This window comes from Lucilia sericata, unplaced genomic scaffold (genome assembly GCF_015586225.1).
Source record: "Lucilia sericata isolate MDLA Ls3-8-SP2 unplaced genomic scaffold, ASM1558622v1 Contig000151F_arrow, whole genome shotgun sequence".
NCBI classification, from domain to species: domain Eukaryota; kingdom Metazoa; phylum Arthropoda; class Insecta; order Diptera; family Calliphoridae; genus Lucilia; species Lucilia sericata.
Window position 1 is genome coordinate 42,398 of NW_023994182.1, and position 15,103 is coordinate 57,500.

Genomic DNA, 15,103 nt, shown 5'->3' on the forward strand with positions numbered 1-15,103 from the left:
ATTACTTTCTATTCAAAAGTAGAGTTAACTGTCTACTCTGGCCCAGAGTAGAATGGACTTCCTATTCTCTAGTCCAGAGTAGAGTACACTGTCTACTCTCTAGTCCAGAGTGGAATCAACTGCCCACATTTTACACTATCTACTACAGTCCAGAGTATAGATTGTAGTAGGCGTAGAAGACTACATTCCCAAAGTAAAATATATTGTCTAGGTTTGATTCCACTGTTCAGAGTTCAATAGACTGACTCTCTATAAATCTTGATTTATTAACGGTATTCTCTCAAACCTGCCATATATACTAATTAATCATCCATAAATCTTTGAAACCAAATATCAATGAATTCCCTTATACTATTCAAATTATCTAAATCTATGCAAAAATCTAGATGACAAAAAAGAATTACTACATAAATTTTATTAACCACAACCAATCAACGAGCATACAATCATCAATCGCATCTTTAAACATAAAAAAGCAGAAATAATTGTCTCTTACCATTTTTATATGTTTTTAATTAAATTTAAATCATAAAAAGGCAATAATACCAAAACTTTATTTTAAAATTTATAGTCTAATCTACTAAAGTTCTAAAAGAACAAACACACCCTAAAATGAATACTTCTGTAGTCGGAACCAAAAAAAAATAATAATAAATAAATATCACACTTTATTAGAACCATGTCTACAACTTACATCATCTAAATTTCTCCTTAACTCCAAAACTAAAAATTAAATAAAATAATAAAAACACATTGAATACATGCTCGTTTGTTTAATTTTTTTTTTAACAAAACAATTTTATTACAAACAAACAAAAACTTCTATAATAATAAAGCAAAAACAAAAGCTTTGACAAAACTAGTGATTCATTGAATAAAAAGAGTGGTTGCTTACAAAATGCCATAAAAAGCTGTCAGAACTAGAAGAAAGTCGAGTTGGAGTATGATTTATATGAATGAATTCTATTCTTTAGAAATGTGTATAGAAAGAAGATGTAACGCCAAAAATATTTGGCACATATTGGCCAAAATAAGTATTGAGTAATAGATATCTGTTATTGATTGCACAATTTCTTTGGAAGTGATGATGATGATTCTAAAACTATAACAAAAATATTGGAGTTTACTAACGATTGAGAATTGAGTGGAGGTAATACAGTCACAACTATCTAAGAGTAGACTATGGACTAGCCAGTGGACCAGTCTGTTAACTAGTCTTTGCTCTACTCCATTAAACTAGTCCTAGTCTATGATTAGTCTATTGACTAGTCTTTTGAATAATCGATAGAATAGTTTATGGACTAGCCTATTGACTAGTCAGCGGACTAATGTGTTGTCTAGTCTATTGACTAATCTGTGGACAAATCTGTTAAATAATCGATATTCTAGTTTATGGAGTAATCTGTGGACTAGTCTATTGGCTAGTCGGTGGACTAGTGCCTTAACTGGTCTACTTACTACAGACTAGTCTGTTGACAATGACTATTTACTAGTCTATTTTCTAGACTTTGGACTGAACTGAACTCAGAACTGAACTAGACTGAACTTGAACTAGAACTGAACTAGAACTGAACTAGAACTGAACTAGAACTGAACTAGAACTGAACTAGAACTGAACTAGAACTGAACTAGAACTGAACTAGAAACTGAACTAGAACTGACTAGAGAACTAGAACTAGAACTGAACTAGAACTGAACTAGAACTGAACTAGAACTGAACTAGAACTGAACTAGAACTGAACTAGAACTGAAACTAGAACTGAACTAGAACTGAACTAGAACTGAACTAGAACTGAACTAGAACTGAACTAGAACTGAACTAGAAACTGAACTAGAACTGAACTAGAACTGAACTAGAAACTGAACTAGAACTGAACTAGAACTGAACTAGAACTGAACTAGAACTGAACTAGAATGAACTAACTGAACTAGAACTGAACTAGAACTGAACTAGAACTGAACTAGAACTGACTAGAACTGAACTAGAACTGAACTAGAACTGAACTAGAACTGAACTAGAACTGAACTAGAACTGAACTAGAACTGAACTAGAACTGAACTAGAACTGAACTAGAACTGAACTAGAACTGAACTAGAACTGAACTAGAACTGAACTAGAACTGAACTAGAACTGAACTAGAACTGAACTAGAACTGAACTAGAACTGAACTAGAACTGAACTAGAACTGAACTAGAACTGAACTAGAACTGAGACTGAACTAGAACTGAACTAGAACTGAACTAGAATGAACTAGAACTGAACTAGAACTGAACTAGAACTGAACTAGAACTGAACTAGAACTGAACTAGATCTGAACTAGAACTGAACTAGAACTAAACTAGAACTGAACTAGAACTGAACTAGAACTGAACTAGAACTGAACTAGAACTGAACTAGAACTGAACTAGAACTGAACTAGAAATGAACTAGAACTGAACTAAAACTGTACTAGATCTGAACTAGAACTAAACTAGAACAGAACTAGAATATCTGGACATCTACTCTAACCCAAAGTAGAATAGACTTGCAACTCTCTAGTCTAGAGTAGAGCTGACTGTTATCTCTTTAGTCCAGATTGGAGTCAACTGCCCACTTTCTTTCTAGTATAAAGTAGATTAGACTGTTTCTCTATATATAGTCTAATCTGTGGATATATCGACTAATCCACTAAATAGTGGGCTCACCTTAGTATTTACGATTCAGTACAGTCTCGTTATTATGTAGACATTTATGATACCCACTATACAAAACCGAATGACCTTAAATAAATTCCACTTACTGTAACCACAAAAATTTATGAAAGAAAAAAATCTCTCAATGAAATTTTGATAAAAGCTCTTCATTACAACTAAAGCTCTAACGACAACCCTTCAAAAGCTTAGAAACCCTAAAAGAACCACATAAAAAAGCTTTAATGCAATTTTTTTCACACACCAACCAGCAGTTGTTTGTAGATATTATTAGAGAAAACGTGGAAAAATGGCAAGAAAAAAGGATTGTTAATTTATTAAAGAAATTATAGAAAATTCTAAAAATTAGATAAATTAAAAGAAAATAAATTAGTTAAAATAATAAAATATAGTTATAAAAAGTGAATTTGTTAAAGAAAATTTGTTAATTGTTGAAATATGTATTTAAATAAAGAATAATTATTATAAATGTTATATAAAGTTTAAAAAAGTTATTAATTAAATTTATTAAAAATATATAGAAGCATTTACCACAGTATTATATTTAAGAAAAAAGTTAAAAAATATTAATAAAATAAAAAATATTTAACTAATTGTTAAAAGTTACTAAAATAAAATTATATTTATAAAAGAAAAAATTCTAAAAAAAATAATTTTTGCTAAGAAAAGCTATATATAAGAAAAAAAAAGAAATAATACCGTTAATTATGTCAAATGTGACAGCTCAATATTTTACTATACACACAAACAAATGCGCGTTTTAAAACCAACACGTTCATTCAGTGTGTGGGGGTTCGAAATTAAAAGAAATTGAAGAAAGAAATAGAATACTATGTATATCTAACAAGCCTTAAAAAGAAAGCTTTTATTTTATGCCAATTTTGGAAAAAAAGAACCCAAAACAATAGCAAACAATAAAAAAAAATAATAAGAACATCAACAATTGTTCTTTTGCCAACGGAAAACCACAAATAAAACAACTAAATAATTTCTAAAATATAAAATAACCACCAATTTCTAACTAAAAAAACAACAATAAAATACGAGGAAAAAAACAATAGGAAATCAGCTGTTTATATTTATCTCTATACTAAAAAAAAAAAACAACAATCAACAACCATAACATTTCCGTTTACTCTCCTTGACAGAAATTCAACTTTAACCTACATTTAATTGAACATACACACACACACATTTCTACCCCATGTAAAGAGCAATGTAAACAAAGTTTGTTTTAACAAGAAATCTCTTTAGTAAACTCTCTTCAAGGTTAAATTTACATACAATTTGTTGCTGTTGCACACTCGCCTTCCTACTAAATACAACAACAAATAAATAATAAAAACAAACAACATTCATACACACACTCACATAAAACAATAACAATTATAAAAAATAAAACAAAAAGTGGAACCGGAAATTCATGCCAATTTTATTAATAATTCCGTAAAAAAGCCCATGAGTGAGTGTTACAAAAAAAGCCCATTACCCATAATAAATCTATGTATATGTTTGTGTGTAAAATACCTCTGTTTTTATACCAGCTATAAGTTTGTGTGTGTTTGTTTGTAAACATTTCTTTAACAAACTTTGCATTTTTCCCGTATGTGTGTATAATTCCCTACTTTTGTTTTGTTTCTATCGTTCTGTTTGCCATTCTAAATAAAAGTGTCATGTCAAAATTTGCTTTATGTAAACAAAAAGAAATGTGCATTTAATTATTAGTGTGTTTATGTATTTTAATTTAATACCCCAATAACAAAAAAAATTCAAATAAAATGGCCTTAATAACCTGGTGTTTTGAACCGAGGGAGATACCGGAATTTCTTGATACTTTCATACAGAAATGTACGGATCCATCGTGTAAGTAGTGGTTTTTTAAATTAATTTACTATTTTGTAACATTTGTAATTAGAATTCGGCAAATTGCGGTAATTATGTCTGCGTATGAGTGATATTAATTGTAATTAATATGACTAATACGTCCTTAAATAAAATTATATGTCAAATTTCTCAAATTTTTCTAGACAATAGACTAGACTACAGACTAGACTATAGACTAGACTATAGACTAGACTATAGACTAGACTATAGACTAGACTATAGACTAGACTATAGACTAGACTATAGACTAGACTATAGACTAGACTATAGACTAGACTATAGACTAGACTATAGACTAGACTATAGACTAGACTATAGACTAGACTATAGACTAGACTATAGACTAGACTATAGACTAGACTATAGACTAGACTATAGACTAGACTATAGACTAGACTATAGACTAGACTATAGACTAGACTATAGACTAGACTATAGACTAGACTATAGACTAGACTATAGACTAGACTATAGACTAGACTATAGACTAGACTATAGACTAGACTATAGACTAGACTATAGACTAGACTATAGACTAGACTATAGACTAGACTATAGACTAGACTATAGACTAGACTATAGACTAGACTATAGACTAGACTATAGACTAGACTATAGACTAGATAGACTAGACTATAGACTAGACTATAGACTAGACTATAGACTAGACTATAGACTAGACTATAGACTAGACTATAGACTAGACTATAGAGTAGACTATAGACTAGACTATAGACTAGACAATAGACTAGACTATAGACTAGACTATAGACTAGACTATAGACTAGACTATAGACTAGACTATAGACTAGACTATAGACTAGACTATAGACTAGACTATAGACTAGACTAAAGACTAGACTATAGACTAGACTATAGATTAGACTATAGACTAGACTATAGACTAGACTATAGATTAGACTATAGACTAGACTATAGACTAGACTATAGACTAGACTATAGACTAGACTATAGACTAGACTATAGACTAGACTATAGACTAGACTATAGACTAGACTATAGACTAGACTATAGACTAGACTATAGACTAGACTATAGACTAGACTATAGACTAGACTATAGACTAGACTATAGACTAGACTATAGACTAGACTATAGACTAGACTATAGACTAGACTATATAGACTAGACTATATAGACTAGACTATATAGACTAGACTATAGACTAGACTATAGACTAGACTATAGACTAGACTATAGACTAGACTAGACTAGACTATAGACTAGACTATATAGACTAGACTATATAGACTAGACTATAGACTAGACTATAGACTAGACTATAGACTAGACTATAGACTAGACTATATAGACTAGACTATAGACTAGACTATAGACTAGACTATAGACTAGACTATAGACTAGACTATATAGACTAGACTATATACATATATAGTAAAAACTTTAGTCCAGACTAAATCCTAGTTCAGACTATAGAGTAGACTGTAGTTCAAACTATTGTTTAGTCAATTGTCTGGACTGTATACCAGATAACAAACAAAAGTCTATAGTCCACGGTATACACCAAAGTCTGTTGTCCAGCCTGTGGACTAGACTATAGACTGGACTATAATGCAAACCATAGACATCCAGACTATAGATTATAATAACGTTTTGACCACAGACTAGACTATAGTTCAGAGTATAGATTAGATCATAGTCCAGAATTGTAGTTCAGACTTTAGACTGGAATATAGTCAGGACTAAAGGCTATACTATAGTGTAGGATATAGACTAGTCTATAATCCAGACTGTAGAATAGACTATAGTCCTGACTATAGCCTATATTATAGACCAGACTATAAACCAACGTCTTCAGTCGAATCTATTACCTAGACTATAAACAGACTAGGCGAAAGTCTAGACTAATCTATAACCCAGACTATAGATTAGACTAAAGATCTGACTATCGAATAGACTATAGTCCAGACTACAGACTAGATTTTAGTTTTTTTACTAGAATGTAGTCCAGACTGTTGACTAGACTATAGTCTACACTATATATTGGACAATAGTTCATACTATGTTCTAGACTATAGAGTAAATGTTTATGCAGACTTACTATTGCCCAAACTATGGACTAGATTTTAATCTAGCATATAAACTTAACTACAGGATAGATAAATTCATGAAATTCAACTTAAACAAATTTTATAGAAACCGAAATGTTTGTAACAAATTGTATGAGAATCGCTCCATAAGTAACCCTAACTCCCAGATAAGGTAGCCATTAGAAAATGAATTCAATACTCATAACTGGTTTAAAAATAAATCAAATATATGAAATTCGAAACGTAAGCTTTCTTACAAATATGTATTTTGTTGTTCGGTCTATTTTTAATTAACTAATGTCCATTCAAGGTGCATAGTACAAAATTAGAGTAACGCTCAAGACTGTCTTAAAAATGCCAATATTGTGATAAAATCCGTCATTAACAAGTTTCTAATAAGAAGCCATAGGATGCAAGGTTAAGGACCAGGTAAAATTATGAACACAATAAAGTAAACATACATCAATGCCTCATAGCCAATATACTACTCCATGGAACACCAAAAGAATCATCAGAATCACATAAAAAAGATGACATACTTGAAGCATTCAATTTAGGGAGTATAAAAACAAGTTTATGATTTTTATTGATAAAATCCATATTCACATACCTTTTTGTTTGAGTATTTTCCATCTTACAAAGAATTATAAACAGAATACTTTTTCTTTAACACACTTTTATTTCTTTTTGTATTTTAAGTTACTTAGTTTCACTACAATATCACACTTTTATTTTTCTCTACAACTTAAGCGCCAAATGTATCAAAACAAACTAAACAAACAACATCCAACTTTGACAGCTTGACGTTAAGTTATGGGTTGCCAGCTGATTGTGATATTTTGCACTTGTCTTTGCCAAAATGTTAGCTATTAATAACCGTTATTACTTTTGGAAAATTGTTCACTTTAAAAATGCTTAAAACTGGTCATATCGCCTTTAGTGCATCTTATGCAGTTTCCTATTATCAAAGAACTAACTTTTTTGCAATTTAGTGAAAATCATCTTTAAAGATATAATTTGTATTTAATCGGACTTTCTTTAACTCTTTTTATTATAATTCACGTTTATTTTTATTAGTATTTGACAAAAATTTTAAGAAAATTTCATTTATTTTAATGTTTTACCACCAAAAAACATTTCAAATTGAAAAATTTATAACGTATTTTCCTTAAGAGAAGATGCCTCTTCAACCACCTTATAAACATATAAATACAACCCTGCCACCATTAACTTGGCAGCACTTTAATAAACAGCTGTATGTCAAAATTCAATCTCACGCACACACGTCAAAACTTTTCAGCTCTCTCTTGTTTATTTGTCATCTTGGTATTTGTTGTTGTTTTCGTGGTTTTATGATTAAACATCATTTTTTTTTCTCAAGTGAAGTGCGTTTGATTTATAATAAAATTATTGAAAAACTATTAAAATAAATAGTGTAATTTTTAGTTAATTACATTATACGTTTAATAATAAACTAACAAATTTAGCAACAATGTCCGGTAAGAAGAAGAAAGTAATAAGAAAACTATATCAAAGTCTCAAGTGTAATCGATTATTTCTGCTGTGACAATAAGCCAAGACTTATGGAAAAGGGGTGGTGACCAAACTTTTTCTGTTTAACAAAAAAAAAGCCTTTAATGGAATACAAATTAATTCCTTTTTGATAATATAATAAAGAAATATTATAAATTTAGTGGAATTTCTAGTGACTAAAAGAAAAATGCAAATATAATAAGTAAATTCAGTGTTTTCCAAGTGAACTATTTATGATAAGATTACAAAGATTGTGGTGGTATGATTACAGTGTATATAAATATAGTATTTCTATATATAATATTTTGCTATACTATAGTTCATTTATTTGCTGAATATATTATTAATTATAAACGTATACCCCATTCTTTGTTGGTGGTTTGTTTGTTTGTTTGGGGTTGTTGTTTCTTTTGTGGATTTATGACGTTAGTGTTTTATTTGTTTACTTATAAGAAGGTCTGCTAATTGAAATGTGTCAACAAACTTTGGAACACTTTGTTTTTGTTTAGAACAGGTGGTGCTTGAACAAATGTGTTTTCTATTATTCATTCATATCGGTATAAAACTATGTGCCCCATTTGGTAGTTGTACATCAGATTTTAGCAATATTATTAAAAATAAATAAATGGATAAAAATTTGTTAAAAACTTGTGCTAATATGTAGTAATTTATTAGAACAGAAGTAGTATTAGTAGTCCAAAAAGTTACATTTGATAACATTAATAAAGATTCATTTCGAAATCTTCTACCTATCTCATGATAATAGAAAAATGCATGTGACTTTCATTTTTAGAATGTTGTTTTGCAAGATATTAGATAATTAAAAATAGGTAATCTGAAAGCAGTTAATATATCCCAAAATTTGGCAAACAACTGAGCTTATAGCCGATTTACCTGAAATAAATTATAACTTGACCATCAATCAGACGATTTTTCCACTAGTGCGCAAAGAATTGGTTGATATTTAGCAGATCTCTTGATTACAAATTGTCAGCACAAGAAACTCAATAGTTTCAACATTATAGTTTCTTCAAAGCTTCTTATAAAATCCGGTAATAACAAACCTTCTCTTGTGAAAGTCTCCTTTTAACAATCCACCAGCTTATTACCAGGAAAAGTAATCACATTTAACATTACTATTCGCAACAGTATTGATATCTTCTTTTGGTCAAAATTTCAATCGGAGTAACTGGATAAATGAGTCCTATTTGAAAAAAGTAAATTTACTGATTATTTCTGTTATGTTTTCACATGTAGAGCTTGGAGTTCACGACTTCCTAATGAAGTGGATAGTCTGGGACTCATTGCATTAGGAGCAGATTTAGTAGGGAAAATCACATGGAGATGTTTTATCTCTTCTGTTGTGGATACTAGCGGTTAACGTTATTCTAAAGCTATTTGAATCAAAAGAGACATTGATCGTATGCTGTGCAGATGACTTTTCGAAGAAAATTTCTATCCACTTTTAGTGACATCATGGTCACTACACTTGATAAGCTCTTGATATGAAAGAAACCCAAAGAACTGAATGTTTATCCTGGGAGAACTCCGTTAGATGGTTTTTCGGTTGGCCCCTCCTATGAAATCCCAGTAGGAATTGCTTTGACAGTATGGAGTTATGTTCCAAGACTGAAATCATCTTCGTCTCGTCATGCAGGTGTACTTCAGACGTCATTTGAATGCAGCCTGTTACTGTTCTAAGGGCTGCGTTTTGACAACTTTGGAGGTTCTTCCATTGTGTGTCGCTAACTCTAAGAGTCCACACTGGCGCTGCGTAGTTTATCACTAACTTATGGTTGTATTGTCTGGTAGAAGGTCTTCAAAAAACAATTATTGGAAGATGCTCAATAAAGCTCTCTTGGCATTACTCCTGCCATTACTAGTACTCCAAAGCGGCCTTGGAGATCATTCTTTACATGTCACCTATCAAACTCTATGAGTCTTTGTTAGTCAAATCTTCGTGCGACAATCACAACAAAAATTCTATATGAATTATGTATCTCAACTTACAGATCATAGAATTATGTATCTAAACTTCGAGGAAACTCCTCTAATGGAATTTCCAACTAAGGAAGATAGTATCTGATAGACTGTTTTATGTGTGTGGTACTTCAGACTCTCCGGCGAATGTAGTGTCACCCAAGCTGAGACTCTAGCGATCTGGAAATCGACGGAAATGATACAGAATCATATCGATCTAGGGTTGGTTGTGACAATATTCCGATAGTCGAGCTGCTCTTAGAACATTATCATGTCATACGACTGGTTGTGGATTGTAGAAATGCTCTTAGGGATATTATGAGACTGTTTACTAGTAGACAGTGTTGAGTACCAAGGACAAACTAGCTAAATAAGATTCAACCCTTGCCATTGATGATAGGAATAGAAGTGAAACCATCCATCTGTCACTATTATAGGTTGATTTTCGAGAGAATTCATGACATCATCAACCAGTCCTTAAATAGTAGAATGGATTGCAAAATATCAAGGGCCTTACAGCCAGTACTTGAAGTGAGGGCTACCAAGATACTTATAGGACTGGTTAGGTGTAATCTAAAGATTCTGACAGGGATCTTTAGATTAATTAGGGCCTGTGTCGCAAACCAATTATAAGAAACGTTTTAACCTCTGCTTTACAGAGACGATCAATTAACTTGGACCCTCACTTGATTGCGCCAGCATTCGTCTGCTTTCGAGTCCTCTTTGTATAGATCCTATCTCACTTTCCTCATTTTTTGGATTACAAAAGGGCGGACGGAATTTAATCAGTTTCATCCACTAGCTATTCTTGGCAGAGTAGTGTCTACATTGACGTTCATAATGAGCCCGTCTTAGAGTTTTTCAAAGACCCATAATATAGAGTTTATGATTAGTATTTTGATGTGTTGCAAACGGAAAGACAAACTCAATATACAAATTTCAATCTTTATTTAAGTAATCTGTGTGATAAATTTGCATAAATGTTTTTATTAAAGGCGCTAATTACCTTTAGCAAATGACACCTAGAAAACAGATACAGATTTTTGCTTTTTTTTTATTATAATCTCTTTTGAAAGTCAAACAAGCGAATTTTCAACAAATTCCAAATAAATACAAGATTAATAATTTAATTTAAAAAATTGTTTTGCAACAAAAAACTTTCTGTTTAAGTTTCTTTACACTAAAAAAAAAAACGAATAAAACTTTGTTATTAGTATAAAACTTTTCCACTACATAGCAATCCTAATCCTTGGAAAACTTCCCAAGTGAATGACTGTTACAAAGTGTTTGCATGTGTTAAACAATGACGATGGCACAACGTTGTTGACTAGCACAACAAAAATTATTGAATACTAACTTTTAAAAGGGACACAAAAACTGCAATTGTTATACTAACCCTATGTCGATTGGTATATGTTACTGCTAGAATAGGTTTTGTTTATAATATTGTTACCATTTCTTCCCTCTTTATAAGTATACAAATAGTAGTCATATGTGAAAACAATAGCTTAGCAAAAAAATAGAATAAAAAATAAATAAAAAGGTAGAAGAAAGACAAACGAATTATAAATACAAACGCGAATATACTCATTGATAACGTTATTCATTCATTTACGGAGACAAGCAAGTAGTCGTGGTTGGTGTCGTCGTCGTCGTCATCGTATACAACAACGACAGCAAGCAAAAATCTTCTAACCAACAGCCAGCCACTTACTCACTATGATAACTTTAGCAATGTTAACGGTTGTTTAGTACATAAACGTCTTCCTCGGAATAAACAACTCAGAAATAGAAAAAAAAAGAAAAATCTAACGATACAAGTCGCGTTGCTGAATGTTGCCTCAAATTTTAGTTTTTAAGAAATTTGATAAAATGTAACGTCTCGAGCTCTACCTCCCGTTTTTTCACACAAAAAACCACAGCAATTTGCCTTAAGTTGGCTTAAAGCATGTTTAGCTATAAATGCATGCGCCTTTTAATACCGCGGCCGTCTGTATCGCGTCCTCCCTGTTCATGTTGTTTTCAACCATGTTTTATACCCCTAGGTTGTTGCGGTTGCTGCTCGGCTTTAAGGCCACGCTATAAGCGTTTGGTGGATAATATATTTCCCGCTATACCCGAAGATGGTTTGGTCAAATCAAATATGGAAAAGCTGACATTCTATTCCCTTAGTTCACCCGATAAATTGGATCGTATAGGTGAATATTTGTATCAAAAGGCTACAAAGGATATTAATCGCAAACGTTACAAGTAAGTAGAAACAAATGCATTTGTTCCTTTTAGTCACAGAAAAAGTGACTCATTATTATTATTATATAGTCTGTCATAATACAATTATGTTTGAGTGTTAGTACTATTCCCCTTACATATTAGTTCTACATATTTATAATTTTATTATTATTATTATTCCTCATATTTATAATATGCTGCACTATAGTGGCATATGCTACTTAATTGTTTGTTTTAGTAGTTGTTACTTTTGCCAACTAATTTATTAAATTATTATGGTTTTTATTTGCATTTTTAAGATTTGTGGAAATTGCCATGGAAGCCATGGATATCTTACTCCAGGCTTGTCATGCTCAAACTACCCTAAATTTGTTTGTGGAATCATTTTTGCGCATGGTACAAAAATTACTTGAAGACTCGAATCCCAACTTACAAATTTTGGCTACAAATTCGGTAAGTGTTAATTATACAAACAACCATAAATACATTCCATCTAAATAACGCTAGTAATGTGTCATCATCCTCTTTATGTTTATTGTTATGAGAATTTTAGTAAGAAAAAACCAACATAATTAAATTAACTGTCCTTGCTTTGCAGTTAATTTAATTTTTCATTGAACTTGTAATAAGGCAAAATAGTTATAGTTGTATTGGCTTTAGAATAACCTTTAAATCAATAAGTGTAATAGAATAGAAAAGGCCACTGGGAAAGAACAAATTTTGCTGCACAACATGTTTTATTATTTGATAAAGCTTTTTGTTAGATATGGAAATTAGAGAGAATACTAATTGATTAGATTATTACCACGGTGTTGCAAATTTTTGTGGCAAAACGTATGACATACTCGATCAATACAAAACTCTGAGTAATCTTTGCTTAAAGAAACTGCATTAATTTAAACTTTTTCTCCATTTATCTTCAATAACAAAGCCAAAAGTTTTAAACACCTACTCAACACTTTCCCACGACAAATGGTTCTTCGCTCCTGCACGACCCGAATTATAATCGTCCAAAGTTTGTCAACTCAGCGACAGCTGTATCAACTGAAAGTTGTTTTCCCCAGGAAAGAACTATCGACCACATTGATACAACAACTCCTACTGAAACTAATCGCTGGAACAGTTTGATGTTTCCACCCTCGCGATCGTCGTACGATTCCAGATCCTTTTCAAAATATCACCCCTATTCTGCATTTTAATTCGGATCGAAATTTTCTTCGTCTGATAACTTTGATAATGCCTAAGCTTTTCGATTCATCGATCCGTCACTAAAATAACAACTTACAAATTTGTAGCTACCATCGTAAAGCATTAGAATGAAATGAAGCTGCTTCTTCTTGGAATACCTTCATTGCGTAACTGAATGCGAAATACAGGGGATAATGTTTCTACAATTCCAGCACTTTGGAGATAGACGCATCCCTGCATAGATTTGCGATATAATTCCAAGAATGAAACCAAAACAGGATCGCAATTAGGCATAAAGAAATGCGATGCTTTTTGTAAATTCTGAAAACGTTAGTATCATCCTTCGTTACCTCCATCCACTTAGTCCTAAAGCTTAATTCTAAATTATCATTTAGAAAAGTATACCCTGTACTCTAGGACAGTGACAGATGGTGTGCTGAGCTGTCCACAGTTTTTCAAACAGCCCACTTACCTAATAGCACAAATTACAGTTATAAACCCTATCAGAGTTCAGTTAGTATCTTGGTTTCTTTTGCAACAAGTCTTAGTCATAAAGCCTTTGATAATTTGCAATCCAATCTACTATTCAAGGACTGATTGATAATGTCATGAATACTACAGAGAACAACTTATAATGGTTTGAAATGGTTGGTTTTACCCATCCGTTCCTTACATATAAGTTAAGATTCGAACCTAATCTAGCAAGTTCGTTAGCTACCTTATAGTCCAGCTTAGGTTTGTTGTTAACATTTTACGACTAGATAAGAATATGATCCAAGTGCCTTGAGGATGCACTCGACATAAGTTATTATCACAGACTTAACATCGATATGATCCCGTTTCAGTTCCGTAGCTTTTCTGATCGCTAAGGTCTCCTCTTGGAAAACACTTCACTTGTCCTTCTTATATCTGTATCAGCGTTCTCATTCTCTATTACTTCCGCTTTGCTAAAGAATACGCTAATTCGGAAACCGATGGAGTATCTTCACTGGCTGATAAATAGTTTATTTATAAGAGTTCATCTGATTCATAGAATACCTTCCACTATGGGTAGTGAAGAATTATTGAAAATGTCGCGAATCTAGGTCTCTGTGCCACTTCTGCAAGAGATAGCACCTTGCGTTAAGCCAAGGTACATTAGATATGATACGTTAGATATAATTTAGCCCTTCTTTGTCGGATTCTCGTTTAGATTGATAAGGATTAGGATTTTTGAAGGAACTATGCTTTTTAAAACGTTTCAAATCAGTAGCCGCTGTTCTACATCCTCAGTAACCTTGGACTGCTTCCCTATCCTGTGTGAAAACTAAAGTCCATTGATAAGCAGATTTTTTCGAATCTCCTATGAATCAAATAGTGAGATTCTTGTCCACTTTAGTACATCGATAAGAGGTATAATTTTGAGTCACGGAAATGGTATCATTAGTGGTGTACTTTTGCGCTTCCTTACATGATCTTATTTGCATGAGCAAAGCAATATACTTAGATCTCTTAAAAGCTCTCAGATTGTAATTTACCAGTCTCTT

General features: G+C 31.9%; 1 protein-coding gene across 5 annotated transcripts in view; it reads left to right on the top strand.

Annotated features, from left to right (window-relative positions):
- The first annotated feature begins 3,296 nt into the window (after window positions 1–3,296).
- Window positions 3,297–15,103, top strand: part of LOC119601207 (protein EFR3 homolog cmp44E) — a 37,649-nt gene continuing 25,842 nt past the window's right edge. Inside the window, exons 1-3 of one of the 5 annotated variants that reach the window (XM_037951994.1) lie at window positions 3,297–4,554; window positions 12,206–12,410; window positions 12,689–12,842. In XM_037951994.1, coding sequence (XP_037807922.1) covers window positions 4,470–4,554; window positions 12,206–12,410; window positions 12,689–12,842 — 444 coding nt within the window. In that variant the 5' untranslated portion in view covers window positions 3,297–4,469. Of the gene's footprint in view, window positions 4,555–7,926; window positions 8,147–8,214; window positions 8,440–12,205; window positions 12,411–12,688; window positions 12,843–15,103 lie in introns of those variants that run through there. The other 4 variants (XM_037951995.1, XM_037951997.1, XM_037951996.1 and 1 more) reach the window with 4 other exon arrangements.